Source organism: Caretta caretta, chromosome 5 (assembly GCF_965140235.1).
Source record: "Caretta caretta isolate rCarCar2 chromosome 5, rCarCar1.hap1, whole genome shotgun sequence".
Lineage (NCBI taxonomy): Eukaryota > Metazoa > Chordata > Testudines > Cheloniidae > Caretta > Caretta caretta.
Genome location: NC_134210.1, coordinates 110,919,817 through 110,936,958, shown reverse-complemented (window position 1 = coordinate 110,936,958; position 17,142 = coordinate 110,919,817). Strand labels below are relative to the sequence as shown.

Sequence of the window (17,142 nt, the reverse complement as noted above, 5' to 3'; positions counted from 1 at the left end):
AACTGGCTGGGCCTGCCTTTGTTCTCTTTTCCGATCCATAAAGCTCATTAGTTTTAATGATAAGAATCTAGATAAATATTTGTACCATGTATAATGCAAGGCTAAGGAGGCATTGGGTTTTAAGTTATTCGAATTTAAGAGATTAAAGGAATTATTTGAGCAAGCACAAGAAAACCTTTTTAACCATCTCTGATTTAGAGTTTTGGGCAGCCACATTTTTTGATTATAAAGGACACCAGGAATATTTTTCTCCCGGCTAGGAAAGGAAAATCAGATGAACAAGTGACAACCTTGTAAATAAAATATATAAAACTCACACACAGAAGCAGAATGTTCCTTTGGGTCATTATCAGTGAAACCCAGTGTAGGGATAATAAGGACAAGAGGCTTGATTAATTAAACATTTGCACTTACTGTGCGTAACTACAGTTGGGTGAATCATCTGGCAGACACCTGTTTACTCTACACTGGGCCATGAACCCCGGCAAATGGAGCCTATTTCGGATCTCAGGCAGAACAATGGGCACCTCAGTGCTTTCTTCACAAGGTCAAAGAACTCTCCCTCCTGCACCTGAGTTTGGATTTCAATCTGAAATTCTGGCCATATGTTCATGGCCACTTCTCTCCCAGCGGCAGTCTCAGACACTGGCACACTGAATCAGTCTAATGCTCCAGATAATCCTAATTGGTATGTATCTACTGTTTCAAGTTTTAGTGTTTTGGATGATTATGTAGAATACTATGGAATTCTGTTTGCAAGTGGAATTTAATATTATTTATCTTATCTCCAAGATCTATCCAAGCAATACACAGCCCGTATGATTTCATACACATAGAGTTTTTATTTGAAACATTTTTGGGTGACGGCTCTATAATACAGTGATTACACTTCAAAACTTTTCAGTTGCATTATTAACATTGCCTCAGTATTTGCAATCCTCCCTAGAACTCTTCATCTAAAGAAAAACTAGAAACTTTTTAAGCATGGCAAGTTCTTTGGGGCAGGCACGGTCTTTTGCCTTGTTTGTACAGTGACTAACATGAGGGGACCCCAACCTAGCTAAGGTGTCTTAAGTGCTACTGTAATATAAATGTTGAATTCTATCTAATTATCTCAGAATAATGGCCACTGTATAATGCCCAGTAGTCTAAGTCAGAGTGTGGTTCTGCACTGAAAAGCGGTTGTAAAGTGACGTTGTGGCATTCCTTGTTTCTCTCTCAGTAGCTTCCTAGGACAGAAGGGTTAGCAGGGCTGGCAGGAATTGAGAGAACTATATATAGCCCTGATATTGCTCAAGTGCCTCTCCTTTTGATGAAATCAAGAGTGGTGCTGATGGTCTATTGACTATGATGCTATGCTCAACCCTGCTGGGCTGGTTACCATAGAAAGCCTTATGGGGAATATGTGGGGGGGGGGAAACAGGAAATACTGAAGGAACACTCAGAAGATAACATTTTATCCTCTGCCACTTGAGCTTACTGAATGGATCTTGAGAGTCTGAAAATGCTGATTACCTGGATGGTACTGACTGTAGCAGGCCCCTCCCAGAGCATCCATAATTCATCTACAGGAGAAACTAATGCAGATGAAGAAAATTCACCTTCATAAGTACATTTTCAGGAGTAGGGTGCATGACCCGTATCTCTGTCTGTAGATGCTTATCTCTGAATAAACTTAGAAACACTCAGTTTTCTTCTTCCTTTGACTCCAACAGGAGTACAGTTGTTCCAACCTTGAGCACTTTTGAAAATTCTACTCAAAGTACTGAGGATCCAATTCTCTTTGCTCTTATATCAATGTAACCCAAGAAGTAGCTCAGTTCAAGTCAATGGGCTTACAGCGGTGTAAAACCACTGTAAATGTGAAAAGACTTTGTGTCTGGCTGCTGGAAGCTGCGTGGGCAGAGGAACATACTGGCCGCCACTTCCAGCAGCTCCCATTGGCCTGGAGCGTCAAACCGCGGCCACTGGGAGCCGCGATCAGCTGAACCTGCAGACACGGCAGGTAAACAAACCGGCCCGGCCCGCCCGGGGCTTTCCCTGCACAAGCGGCAGAACAAGTTTGGGAACCACTGCTCTATAAAGATACGTAGGAATTAGGGCTCTAGAATTGAAAATTTCTGCTGAGTTGTTCTGTATAAGTGTGGCTATAAACACACTAATAGCCAAATCCTGCTGTGCAATGTGGCCAGCAGTATAGTATGTGCCCAAATATGTTGTCAGATGCATCCAGTGCCACGGAAATCCTGCCATCAGAGACTGAAATGACACACGTTGAGCCTGTTCACTACCCCAGTACATGTACCCCTGGGGGTTGGCAGAGGTCTCCTGGGGGTACATCAACTCATCTAGATATTTGCCCAGTTGTACAACAGGCTACGTAAAAAGCATTACCAAAGTCAGTACAAACTCAAATTTCATACAGACAATGACTTCTTTCTACTGCTCTATATACTGAAGTGTAGGTACAATATTTATATTCCAATTGATTTATTTTATAATTGTATGATAAAAATGAGAAAGCCATCAATTTTTCAGCAATAGCGTGGCTGTGACACTTATGGGTTTTTTATGTCTGATTTTGTAAGCAAGTAGTTTTAATGTGAGGTGAAACTTGGGAGGGGTACACAAGGCAAATCAGACTCCTGAATGGGCTACAGTCATCCGGGAAGCCACTGCACTATACTGCCAAAACCTTGTTAATGTTGCTTTCTTCTGGAGCAAAGTGCTTGCTGCTTTTGGTGCCATCTTGCTCTTGTAATGAAGGACCATGTGTCCCCTCACTGGATTCTGGATCCGTGCTCCTCTTTCTGTTCAAGCCACACCCCTTGTGCTCAATCTGCATGGGCTAATACACTCTCGGCGCACCATGGCAGGCACACTACTGCATGCGCTCAAGGCGTGCACTATGCATGCACACCAAGGATCAGTTTGTGTCTGGCTGCTGCATGGATATTCAAAGTGGAGGTCTGCTCTGTCCTAGAGCGAACACCCTAGAAGATGGGGGAGACGAGACCATGGGAGCTAGCCAGGCAGCAGAAAGCAAACATGATGGTGAAGTGGCTGTAGTTTCCCCCTGCGTAGGAGCTTAGGGAAGAACTGTGCTTCCCTCAGCACAATCCCTCTCAGAAGTCCCCTTGATTCAGCGCATGCCCTACCTCTTCCAAAGCAGAGCAGCCTATAACTATCATGACTGATCCCTGCACTCTCTGTTTCATTTTCCTGATTTGTACACCTACCTAGCCACCAAGAGGATTTAGCCCCAGGTATCGCGTCCCTCAAATGCAAGGTACCAAATACATAAATAAATCATGAGCACTGATTTCTACTCCTGGTTGGTTTTAGTAATTTGCTAGATTTCCTTGTCATTGCTCCTAATTATTCACTGCATTAGGCTGAAGCGCTGCAGCTATACATCTTCAGTGGAAGTGAGATTTGGATACAATACGCCTAAATGTCTCCGGTGGCACAAGCTGCAGCATGTTTCCACTACGAGGGGAAACTTGACAGACACTCGCAGCACAGGACACTTCTTAATGTGACAGAAAGAAAAAAACCAAAACAAAAATGGTGCCAATTTTAGAAGTGGATTTAAAGGGCAAGTATATGCACTTTGCTCACAAGCAAAAATATTTATCCAGTCATCATTTTCAGGCAGTTTATCATACAAGTCTAAATTATGTATGGGTTTTCCACCAAAGCCTGCTGATGAGTTTGACAGGAAATCCCCTGTACTGCAGCAGTGGAAAGGACACATCAAGAATGACCCCACTTAGAAAGTAGTTTAGAACAAAGCAGCAGTAGAGAATCTGATCCATTTTCAGACATAACACTACTTTAAGAACCTGACCCTACAACTCTTATCACATAGCTGGTACCTCTGAAGTAAGTGAAACAATATGAATTTGCAAAGGTTACCAGGACAGGGTCCTAAATTTTATTTGGCAGCTAAGCTGGGATTTTCAAAAGAGTGTAATGGAGTTACACACTCAGTTCCCATTGAAATTAAATGGATTTTGGACATTAACTTCCTTAGACTGCTTTGAAAACCCCAGCCATAGATAGTAGGATGGTGGACTCCAGGTAGAGACAGATAAATTATATTAGTAAGTACACAGCATACTATATAATAATAGAGAAGAAAAATGTGGATTAGTGCCTTGAGAAGGGGACTGCAAGTCAAAACACCTAGGTTCTATTTTCAACTTTGCCACTGACTAACATCTTGGGCAAGTCACTTACCCTCTCTGCACCTCAGTTTCCGTGTCTGTATAATGGGGATATTAGTACTTCTCTATCTCACATTGGTGTTGTAAGACTCAGTGAATATTGGTATTTGGCTCTGTCGGTGAAAGACACCGTTTAACGCAGGCTGTTATTTTATAAGTAATACAATCAGCCTTTTTTTTATGAAGTAGGAATGCTAATTTGTGAATTGAGGCATTTGAGAAGCTATATGAGTCTCTCTTCCCTGATATATTCTGACATATTACTGAGCAGTGCTAAATACTGAAAATAGCATGATAATCCACTTCTTCAGTTTTCCAGAGAGCTTGGACAGGATGCACAAAGCATCACTGTGGAGATTTCTCTACCAGTGCAACTTTGCTATGGAGATCATCAGCTTCACCAGGAGCCTGCAAAACAGAGTTGAACACTGTATGAAAACAAACAGCAGGGAATCCTGAATGGTTTACAGAGAAGCTAGAGTACAACCAGGATGGCATCTTTTTACCTCGCACTGTGCACTGTTGCAATTGACTGGGTGATGCAGCAGCAGAAATCAATTGAACACTCTAATGAGGGCTTCAGATGGAAACAAAGGGAAACAAGTGAGAGACTGTGTAGCTGATATAGCACTGCTGTCTGAAAATGTGATAGGAATGCAAGAAATGACTAGCCAGGGTGTCAGTTAGCTAAGGCGTCTGTTCATTTTGGCCTCACCATTACCACAACAATAAGAGCTGGAGTAATCAGAGACAGCATTTCAGAGAGCAGAGGGGAGACATGAAAGACACTAGCTGAATGAGATGGATGGTTTTACCTAAGTGGGAAGCTGTCTCAATGCACTGAAGATTGCAAAACTGGCCAAGGCCTAACCAGAAAAGTTTCTGGGTGAGGCAGAAGGGATGACCAGGTCAGTATGCCACTCAGAAGTAAAGAGGGTAGGAGACCAGTGCTCAGAGGTAAAGTATCTGCTATATCATATCTATCTGACGCACCAGCTACCACAAAAAGTGCGAGCTTGGAGTTCAGTACACCTGCAACCCATTCCACCATGGGACGGAGAAAGAAACTATGTTGGAAGGAGCAGCTCTAGCCTTGTCTACACCATTACCAGTATTATAATCAACATTCCTATTAGCTCTGCACTGAATAGGCTTAAGTCTCACAGTGCTTTTAATGCTGGTGGCAGCCTATGGGCCATCTACACTAGATCTCCCTGTGTTGGTAACTGCAGAGCGGAACTGGTGATAGCAAAAGTGGGAAATATTTGCATTTTTTTCCCTGGTGTAGATAAGGGATGTGCATTACTAATGAGTCACCTATGCAGTTTTGAATGGACTAAAATCTTGGACATGGGCTGAATTTAAAGGCATCCAGCTACTTGAGGCCTGAGTTTTCAGAGTCCAGGCATCCTCTTTGGGTGCCTTCATCTGGCTACAAGAAGTGATCCATTCTCTCCTGCTGGCTTTGCCACTTCTTCAGCAGCATCCTTTTTGCTGGCACATTGCCACACAACAGGAAAGACTCAAACGTCAGCCCTCCAGGAACAGCAGCAGCAAAGAGAGAGGTTAGAAAGAAGGAAGGGGGGAAGAATTACAATGATACTTGCCCCCCCACCCCCAGCAAGTTTTATAAGCAGTGGGCTCCAAATGGCCCTGGAGCAGTGGCCTCACATGAGGCAACCAATATGCCACTCTCCATCGAATTTTCCCAGTGCTCTTTTTACATCTAAAGATACATAGCTATGAACAAAAAGAAAAGGAGTACTTGTGGCATCTTAGAGACTAAACAATTTTGAGCATAAGCTTTTGTGAGCTACAGCTCACTTCATCGGATGCAGCTGTAGCTCACGAAAGCTTATGCGCAAATAAATTAGTTAGTCTCTAAGGTGCCACAAGTACTCCTTTTCTTTTTGTGAATACAGACTAAAATGGCTGTTACTTTGAAACATAGCTATGAACAGGGGCAGTTGGGGACCAGTGATTAAAAGCAGGCAGCTGAGAGGCAGGAGACTTGTTTTCTTTTCATCACATTATCACAGGTATTTGACCTTAGACAAGTATTTTAAAACGTTTTCGTTCCATAGTTCTCTCATTCTTCTAATGGGGCTCTGGCTAATAATAAAATCATGGGTACTACTCACTCCCGGAAGAGGAGAAATGTTGAGAAGCAACTGTTGACTTGGTAACATACCTGAAAGCATTGAGCATTCTACCAGACATGTCATCAGTTCAGTCTCCTAATAGTCATAGGTTTTAACACTGGCCCCAATGAAGTTAAAGGCAAAACTCCCATTCACTTCAATGGGGCCAGGATTTCACCCATGACGTGACTCTCTCTTTCTTATCTATAGATATTTTATGAGTCCTGACTCTGGAGTCCTACCCTATCCCCAAATCTCAGAAATTCCTTGCCGACTCCACAATTGCAGGCTTATCCCTCACCCATCTTCACCTTTTCATTTCTGACTTTCAGCAGATGTGGCTTTTCCTGTTCATATGTGTTCATGGGAGGGAAGTTGGTTAGCAAGTGGATTTTTTCTGGCAAACTTTCAGATTTCTAAGCCTGCTATTATATCACATCACTTCTGCCACAACGCACTACATACGTGCTAACTAAGTAAAACAAAACAAAACAAAATTAGGAGGTAAACTGTGCAGCAGAAAATCTCCTTCTGAAGGAGATTTCCAGCTTACATGGCATTAGATCTTTGAAGTACACTCAATCTGGAATCAATTCAGGAATTTACAGATGCAGGTTATCCGCTCTTGTTTATTCACAATAATGAGAAGAACTTAATTAATATAATACATATTGGTCAATTCTTTGCTTTTAAACCTTACCTTTTGCCCATCAGCCAATCAATATGTATTTTAATCTTCTCCCCTTTTTAGAAATGGTTTTAAAGTCTCACAGAACAGAGTAGCAGACTTCACGATCATTAATTGCTATTATCAGCCCTTTCATTTTCTGAACATCAGCAGTTTCTATAAATTCCACTTTTATCCATGTGTTAAATTATCCATTCTTGTTCACCACTTACTTCTAGAGTGTCTTTCTAACAAGTGTAAAGACATCCCATTTAGCCAATAATATGAAGATAACAGAATTCTTTTTAAAATGTCCCCCGTGTTCTTATACTTCTTTGACTTTGAAAAGGAAAGGAGATAAATACAATACTAATTCTTAACTACACAAAGGCTTTTATTCCCAGAAAAAATCTGCTTTAATATGTCTTTAAGCTTCTCAAGTCATATCAAATGTTTCTGCTATCAACCTTATTAGCAAAAACGTTTAAAAGCCAGTTAAAATTCTAAACAATAGAAATTTACCAAAAAACCGAATGTTTGAAAGTCTGGAATTCAGAGTCAATATTCCACAAACAGCCCTAGCTCTGCCCTCCTATTCATACATATGTGGCATAGATTGTTGCTCATGTACTTTGGCTAAATATTTCCACTTCATCCTTTTTATTAAATTAAATATGTAAGGTCATAGGTAGAGCTAGGAAAACAATTCCTGGTGAATCATTTATTTGGCTAATTTAGTGCCTCTTTATATTCACAAATTATCTGCAAACAGGTTAAAGATTCTGCAAATTTGTTTGCTGTTCTTAATTGTTTGATGAACCATTTGTTAAAATTTTAGCTCCTGGCTTCTTTCCAAACTGTTTGCTGCAACTATTCATTTTATTATTTGATGCCTGTGATTTGGCATTTGAGTCATGGGACTGCTGACCTCAGTCACTTGGTTATTTTACAGTTCCCTAAATGGATGACCTAATCTTTATAAATCAGGAGCAGTGCCTAAAATCCTTTAAAGTCTTTCATTCTCTCAGGGAGAATAATCACTTTAGGGAGAGAATTTCAGGACATTTCAATCCCTGTCCACTTTTCCAAAAGAAAGAGCGTTATATTTGGCTATGCATGTAGACCGCATATATTTTAAAATCTCTTGGTTACCTTTATAATTTCTTATTTGACTGATTGTCTTACCTGTAGCATCACATACCTCTAGCATCGCATCACTCAAACTGTGGACCAAGCTCCATTCAGATGGTCCATGGATAGCTCCCACTAAGGCGTGCGCCTGGACAGCTGCACACAAAAAAATGAAGGGCCACCCACCTAATTAGTGGAGCCGTGCAGGCGTGGCTCCACTAATTAGGTGCCTGGACCCTGGAGAAGATGTACTTGTAAAGTGATGTGCTGGCCTTGGGGGGATAACGGGGTAGGTGGGAGGGGGCAGTGGGGTGAGAAGAGAGGGTGAGGGGACTTTGGGATGTGCAGGGCTGTGGTGGCCAGAGAAAGAGGTGACTTTCTCCTGCTCCAAGGCTGTGGCTGCCGGGGACAGATGGCCCTCCTTCGCAGCCCCAGCTCTGTGGCTGCCATGGCAGGGGAGACCCCCTGTCCTTCCTAGCCCCAGCTTGGGGGCTGCTGCGGTGGAGGAGACAGGGCACATCCATCACATTAGAAAGGTAAGACTACTGATATTAAAATATGAGATGCATGCTTTTATTTCTAGAACAAAAAACCTTTAATTATTATATAGTTTTTTTTATATAGCGCTTTTATCCAAAGCGCTTTACAATAGTTAGCTAACAGCACAAACACCACTTGGAAAGATCATTAAGTAGTCCGCCGAGACCCTCAGCAATTTTCAAGTGGTCTGTGAACAAAAAAAAAAGTTTGAGAACCTCTGCTGTATACAATACTCTGTCAACTCCATGAACTGAATTTATTATTTCCATTTTTCTACTACTTTCACTTAAATCTAGGCACCCATTTTTTCAATTTCTGGTTCATATGCAAATATTTTATTTACTTTTTTTTTTAATTAACTTGTGTAATGATGGAGGAGTAATGGTATCTTCTGAGGAAGAACATAAATCTTTTCAACAAGGTACTTCACAATATCAACAAATAGACCACTTGTTTAGAAATGAGCTTAGACAAGTTACCAAAAGTTCATCTGATCTGAAATTCTATTACAACATTATCAGACAGCTATTTGAAGTAAATGGGTTTACAGTGAGGTAACTAAGAGAAAATTTGGCCAAACAAATGCAACTTGGATCTTGTAGCTGAATCCCAGCTAAGAGTTTAAATTTCAAATGAGGCAGGTCAGGTGGAAAAATATATTAAAAGATGACTTAGATTTGATTTATTATACGCCAGTGAGAACATGAACCATTAGGGAGTCAGGTCTGTGATACATTTTGGCAAGATCACACTCCTCACAGGATATTTCAACCTCTGCTCTGTGATACGATCAGTTTGGAGAATGTGGAAAGATTCGCACATTGGAACTATCTTCCTCTCTTCTTACTACATTAGTGTTCATTTTGGAAAAGAGGGAGGAGAAAAAAATGAAGAGTCGGGGGGGGGAGGGGAGAGCGGAGGCAAAGGCCTGAGAGTGAAAAGAAAAGAGATGTGGAGAGGGAGAAAAAGGAATGGAGCAGATAGGAAGAAAATGAGAAGTAGAAAACTAAACAGATAACCGAGGATAAGGAAAGCAGCATGAAAACTTGGCAGACATTTCTGTGAACACTTTCCTGAGGATAATGGCCCAAATTCTAATGTCAGTTACACCACTGTCGAACCAGAGTTACTCCATTGATCTCAGCTTAGTGGCACCAAGATTTACAACTAGCTTTCCTGAGTTAATCTAAAGAGAGGCCCAGGATATGTCTATAACATCCACCATCTCTAAATTGGATTTCAAGTGCCTAAATGTTTTAATGAACATGAAACATGAGTAGCAGCTGCTCAAAGAAATAAGTTTGTATTCTACTAGTTCATGTGGTGAACTGTAACTACTGTGAACTTTTTGAGAGGTTCTCACAGACTCAGACATAGGTAGAAGCCATTTCAGTTATTAAAAGAATCTAAGTCTTTTTGTCCAGCACCAAAAGGAGAAACTCCTCCCTTTCAAATTATAAATCTTTATAGAGCAATTCTTTCTCGCTAGGAGGAGGACTTCAGACACTTTTTCAAATAACCCCAACTGTTTAATCTGTACCCTTTGGGAAGTCATGCTGTGTGTGTACGTGAGAGAGAGAGAAACAGCTTTTTTGAAATAGGAAGAATCTTCTGGTTCTGCTTGGCCCACTGTAAAACTAGCTGTCTCTGGGAGTGGAAGGAACCTAATTTTCCTTTTGAAGAGAATGGCATTACATGACTCATGAAGCCTTATCCTTTCACAGCCTGGTCAGGACCTTCCATCCACAGGGGACTGTAGGAGAAAGATGCACACAAATTCCTACTGCAGAATAAATGGAGAGTGCATCAGCTAACGTATCACGGTCCACATGCCCAAAGGGAGAACAAAAGGTTTAAACCCCAAATATGAACAGTTGAACCAATTCTTTGCACACTGTATTACAGTAATATAAAAATGAAACTGACAAAGGTCTTTTATGAAATATTGTAATGTTCTGAACTGGATGGTCATTTGGAGCTGTGCATACAGACTCTGGTTGTGAATCTATGTATTTACGTATATCAAAAACTGGGCCCATAACCTGTACTGCAATTTCCATTATACCTCACAGCAGGGAGGGACACATCCCCAGACAGGTGTTTACACGAAACCAGCTCCAAGTAACTGCTGTCCAGTGGGAAGAGATAATGGTGGACCATTAAAGTTAATGGAAAGACATTTAGACACCCCAGCTCTCCAATCAAAAGGTTTCTACACTGTGAATAAACATGAGTCAATATGGACTAAGGTGGGGGGAGGGGGAGAGAAAAAAAGCCTTTTAAAAGCAGCCTTGTGTCTGAAGTTTTGCATCCAGAAACTGAGGGACAGCTACTTGGCAATGGCTGTCTGTGAAACACTGGCTAGGGGTAAGCTGGGAAACTGTTCAAAAGCAATAGGTAACTTGTATTAGATAAAGGATTTTATCTAATATAGAAGTGTAAAGCCTGAGGTTGAGTTTGTGTAACTTGTATCTGTTTGCTTTCCCGTACTACTTCATCTTGGAATCTGTGGTTTCTCTATTTACTAATCATTTTGTTTATTTTTAACCCAAGCAGTTCTCTGTTGTGCAAACTATGTGGAGTGTGGGAGCCAAAGTGAGGTGACGGGGGTGGGGTGGGGGTGGCTGGTTTCCTGCCTTTGGGGTGCCAAACCAGAGGGAGATAGTTTGTGTGTCTGATAGTTAAGAACTCAGGAAGGATGGATTTGGGGATACTCTAAACTTGAAGGGCTGCTGATGTCATCCTGCAAGAAGTAACTAGGCTTGTGGAAGCCAGGGTCATAACTTTTGCACGGTGATAGCCTTGTGAACAGGCTACTGGTGTCCGGGGTCTGAACCAAAGCTGCCCAACATAAAGACACGCAAGGTTACAGAGCAGGTGGTGACAAAACCCCTTGCTGGTCTGGGTGATCTCCAAACATCACACCTGGTTATTTATTTTTCCTTATGTAGAAAACTGGAAGCTTTTGATCTTAATTTATAGCAAACAGATCTAAAATCAGATCAGTCATGGTGTTCTCCCTTAGGTTTTAAGTAATTTGTTTGGAATCCTAACAGATCTAACATCCCAGTACTCATACTAATGTTTATCAATTTCCCTATCCCAGTGCTCTGATCATCCAACCATTCAGACGCAGAAATGCAAGCCCAAATGACATAAATACTCCAGAAATACTTGATGAAGAATTTGATGTAGTCACCATTGTGCAGGGGAATGTTTCACACTGGAGACAATTTCCATTTTCAACTAAACCAGAATGCACTCACTGACTGCAGAGCATTCAATAATAATAATAATGTTGTTAATCTTTGCAGACATATACAACTTTTCATCTGAGGATCTCAAAAAGTGCTTTAGAAAACTGGATAAATTATTCCCATTTGATTAGATTTTTTGCATTCAGTAGTTTGCAGGAGAACAGACTAGAGAATATCATTCTTGAGGGTTTTTTTGGTAGGATTACATTATTTCTAGGGCTGTCAATTACTCGCAGTTAACTTACGTGATTAACTCAAAAAAGTTAATCACAGTTTTAATTGCACTGTTAAACAATAGAATACCAACTGAAATGTATTAAATATTTTGGATGTTTTTCTACATTTTCATCTATATTGTATTCTGTGTTGTAATTGAAATCAAAGTGCTTATTTTTTATTACAAATATTTGCACTGTAAAAATGATAAACAAAAGAAATCGTACTTTTCAATTCACCTCATACAAGTACTGTAGTGCAATCTCTTTGTCATGAAAGTGCAACTTACAAATGTAGATTTTTTTGGTTATATAACTGCACTCAAAAACAAAATAATGTAAAACTTAGACCTACAAGTCCACTCAGTCCTACTTCTTGTTCAGCCAATTCTAAGACAAACAAGTTTGTTTACATTTACAGTAAATCATACTGCTCTCTTCTTATTTACAATGTCACCAGAAAGTGAGAACAGGTGTTTGCATGGCACTTTTTTAGCTGGCATTGCAAGGTATTCTGCCAGTAGAAGAAATGGGAGTGGAACCCAGTTCTCTTAGCTCAGAATTCAGCACCTTATCTAATGGACTATACTATTCTCAGTGGGCCCAAATCTCAGCGGCAATGATGTCTTCTCTTCTCCAAAAGAGAGGCATTAGTCTGCAGATCTCATTTGATATCTCCAGTTAAAAAGGAGCTAATCCTTTAAATTTAAAACATATTCATAGTACCTCAGCCACCCAGAGCAAACATTTAGAATAGCTTGTAGGTGCCTTGTAGAAAAACTTCCATACCTTCATAGAATTTACATAAGTATCATTACATGTCATTCCACACAGTCACATTGGTATATGAAATGATAGCACTTTGCACTTTTACAATAACTTTCATTCCAGCATCTCAAGGGCCTTTAGAAACGTGGGGATTATTTATCCCCATTTTACTGAGGCAGAGGGGTTAAGGCCAAAGCTTTAAACATTGGTACCCAAATTTAGGCCCCAAATCCATAGGCAGCTGGATTTTCAGAGTTGCTGAGCAGTTTCCACTCCCATTGCTCCAGTGGAAGTTCTGGGAGGCCAACGTTTCTGAAAAATCAGGCCACTCATTAGTTATCTGACTTAAGACACCCACATTTGAAAATTTCAGCCTAAGTGACTTGCCTGAGGTCTCCCAGTGAAATAGTAACTAAACCAGAAAAAGACCCCAAGTTTCCCCAGTTCTAATTGCTAGACCATCCTTGACTCCCTCAGTAGGTCTGGATGGTCACAGAGAGCTCATCTGTGAGCCACTTTATGTGCACTCAGCCCCCTGAACAGGCCTGCTTCCATCACCAGTCTATATTTAGTGGGGTGAGTAGCCTCAGTGAACACCAAATTGTGGTGTTCTCAGTACCTTTCCTAGCCATAGTAACTTCCATTGCCATGTCATGTGAGGGTGTTATGATAGATGAAAATAAGTTATGCATTGGAAGAGGATAGTGAAAAAAGACAAATTAGTCTGTGTCCATTAAAAAAGCAAGATGAAAGGCCACAGGCAAGACCTAAGGCAAATTTACAAAAGCTACAAGAAGGCGCTCCTATATTCAACCTGAATTCTAAGTTTGCTTTTCACTTTTCAAAGTTTATTTATTAATGTATCAAACACACTTCTCACTAAGGAAAAACCCACCAACATTATCCTGTGAACTCCATCACTAGCTCAAAAGGCAGACTGAAAATACAGAGTCAAGAGCTATGTAGAAAGCACAGCCTACTCCATAATTCCTCACGAAATATAGTGAATGCTAGTTATCACTTAGACTGTATCAGATTCTTCTTCAAGCAGCGTAAAACCATTTGCTTTCCTGCAGTATCGTTCTATATAGAAGCACAATGTGTCAGTGGATGCTTCACTGAAGAGGACTCTCTGTCAACAATCATTGTTTCATTGGCATTAATGTGCAGTAAAAGACAATGAAGCATGACTCAATTAAACCACCAAATACTACATTCAAATAACATTAACCCCTGACATTTTAAAACAACTGCAGGGTTTTAGCTGCATGACACTCATTAAGGTCAGTTTCCAAAATGTATACCTCTAAGCATCTGACTTAAGCCCACATCAGCACATCAGTTCAGAGTGGAGACTAAAAGTAAGATGCACCTAGTGTGGCTCACATGTTGCAACACACACATATATAATCATATTTATGAGGTCACTCTACCATTATTAACCTCCACATACCGGTAAGAGGTAAGAAGAACAGAGTTTCAAACTAAACTCCGAATTTCTTTGCTTTTTGGAGTTTCCGGATTAGTAACTATTACAAGAATGAAGGTTTATTGGTTGTAGCTGGCTTTTTATTACATAAAAAATAAAATGTGCTACTGGCATGTTATGGAATCAGGTGCTGCACTGGCCCTCAATCTGTGCCAACAGAATCTTACAGTTTAATAGAACTTTGTGCAGTAATCAGAATAGACTGAGTCCTGCCCAGTGCTGAGCACTGTGCCTTCAATTCAGGAAAGCATTGGCTTAACTTTAAACTTGTGACTAGTCATGATGAGCACTTGGCGGCAGATGAATATACATCCCCACATTTGTTTCTTTGATCCAAAGGCATGTATTTTTAAAAGTATGTAATCCATGTGCCTCTTCCTGCAAGTCTTCACTTGCATCGATATACACTACTCAGGTTAGTAAGGTGTGGCAGGGTGGATTAGGTTCAGAGGGCCTCGCAGCCCTGCATCACCCTGTCCCAGAAAAAATCAGCAAGAAGTCCTCCACGCAGCCTAGAGTGGCTGCAGAGGAGTGGCCAGAGGGGCTTATGGAGCAGCCAGTCTGGGGCCAGAAGGGCCCTATATAAGACTAGCAGCAGAGCAGAGAAGTTCAGCTGCAGTGTAGAGCTTGAGAATGGACTGATGGAGCAGCAATACTGTGGGCAGCTCGCTGTGGACAGGACTGAAGCCCAGGGAAGGCTGCTGAAGACCGGGCACCTGGCTGGCAGGAAAAGCAGCAGGACCAGCGGAAGGTCAGAGAGGGGACAGGTTGAGCCCAGGGGACTGAGCACCGAACCTGTGCAGGCCAGTGAGGGTACCGAGATGGGTCCTGCTGGTCTGGATGAAGATTGAGCCCAGGGAGGCCTGCTGAAACACCACCAGCTGCGGGTACTGAGATGGGCCCCGACTGGGTGGTTGAAGAAGGCAGCTCCTCTGGAATAAGCCTAAGAACTACGGCCCCATACCAGGGCTGTGATAAGAACTTGGGACTGTATACCCCAGAGGGCTTAGATGCTGAAGATCCAGCAAGAGAACTATCAGCTGGTGGTGCTTGCGAGAGGCGGGTGTCACCCCGATGTAAGAACTGAAAGCAAAAGCAGGCTCACACCCCACCAACCAAAGGGGCTCCCCATGAGTGGTGGGTGCCACCCCTTGAAAAGACTGATTGCAGGTATGTCAGCCAGAGAAAAGGGGGTGCCCATGAAAGGTGGTGCCGACCCCATTACATAAGGGTTTGCAGGATCAGGCTTCCTCTGTTACTGCTTATTGTTAATTTGCAGCTGTAACAATCATGGTAATATCACTGTTTTACCATGTATTGGTAAAAAAATAATTTGAAATGGCTGAATATTGTTTAAGAAATTATATAAAAACACTAAGTCTGAAGTATATTATTTCTTGATTCATGATTTTTATTGAACTTCAAACAAACCAACCCTGAATCACAGACATAACAGAGCTACACAAATGCTGATGATGTAAGAAGGAAAATACCAATTTAACACCTATGCCATGGAGTTGTATAAAAGCAAAAGGGAAGGGGGAAACATACAAGCAGTGAATAAACAGTGGGAACATGAAAATTGTCCCCTGTATCCAGACCTCTCTCTCAAGAAGATGATTCTAATTCTAAAGAAATTTCTGTATAGTCTTTTTATTTGCTTGTGCCATTTTATCTGTCATATGGCACTTGAAATAAAAAATGGTAGCCTAATGCACTTCAGAAATGCCACAGTGAATTACCAATAAAGAACTGGTTTAAAGACTAAAGTAATAAAACTTTTTTTAAAAAAATTAGCATCTTTGCCTACAGTAGATAAAACTGTATAAAACAGAATATTCCTTGAACTATATTCCCAATGGTCCTGGATACTGCAAGTAGATCCATGTAGGACCCTGGAATCCATGGCAAAGTGCCACTGAGTTCCACAGGACTCCATTCAGTTACAAGGATTCACTTGTGCAGATCCTGTTGCAAGGCTGGGGTATTAAAATGGTATCAGACAGATTCTTGTATAATAAAACCTCAGTTTTATATGGAAATATCTCACAAAGGCTTCAACATTCAGAAGTAACTGTGCTCATAAAGTGCAAAAAATCTAGTACACCTGGCTTGTTTACAGCTAAATAACTGACAACAATGAAGCAACTTCATACTTTAAAAGTCAGATAAAATAATTTTCTGTGAACTAAGTTATACCATTGATCATAAAGGTTCATATGGAAAACAGACAGAATGTAAACACTGACAGGATAGCAGTATGATCAACTGCTGATATAAGTGATCAACTGCATAAACTGACCTAATTCATGAAGAGGTTGCATATTACAAAGTTTAGAGTTGAGAGCCCTTGAGACAAGAGAGTCACCTCAAGTTCACTATTTAAGGATCTGACTTGGTGAAGAGTTCCAACGTCTTTTCTAGCATTGGAGAGGACTCCCATTATTATATATCATCTTGACTAATAGTAAAGCTTGTGCTGAACTTGCAAGTGTACATTTATAAATAAATACAAGGGGGGGAGGGGGCTAAAAACCCAGGAAAAAAGATGGCATAGAAGCACCTGGGGGTAAATTGTATCTTTCTAGGGCAATACCTGCAACCAATTGCATGGACTGTGAAATTCGCTGAGATGAGCCTTGCAGAGTGTCCTTCAAATTGCTTCTTATGGGTTGGGAGCAAGCGGATCCTGGGAATATGTTGGG

General features: G+C 41.1%; 1 protein-coding gene across 4 annotated transcripts in view; it reads right to left on the bottom strand.

The window, feature by feature from the left end:
• The window catches only part of CCDC171 (coiled-coil domain containing 171), a 262,059-nt gene that overhangs the window by 20,772 nt on the left and 224,145 nt on the right, over positions 1-17,142 (bottom strand). The window contains exon 27 of one of the 4 annotated variants that reach the window (XM_075128804.1): positions 823-4,637. The exons of 2 other annotated variants lie outside the window; for them this stretch is intronic. In XM_075128804.1, coding sequence (XP_074984905.1) covers positions 4,575-4,637 — 63 coding nt within the window. In that variant the 3' untranslated portion in view covers positions 823-4,574. Of the gene's footprint in view, positions 1-822; positions 4,638-8,813; positions 8,896-17,142 lie in introns of those variants that run through there. One more of the 4 variants, XM_075128807.1, reaches the window with a different exon arrangement.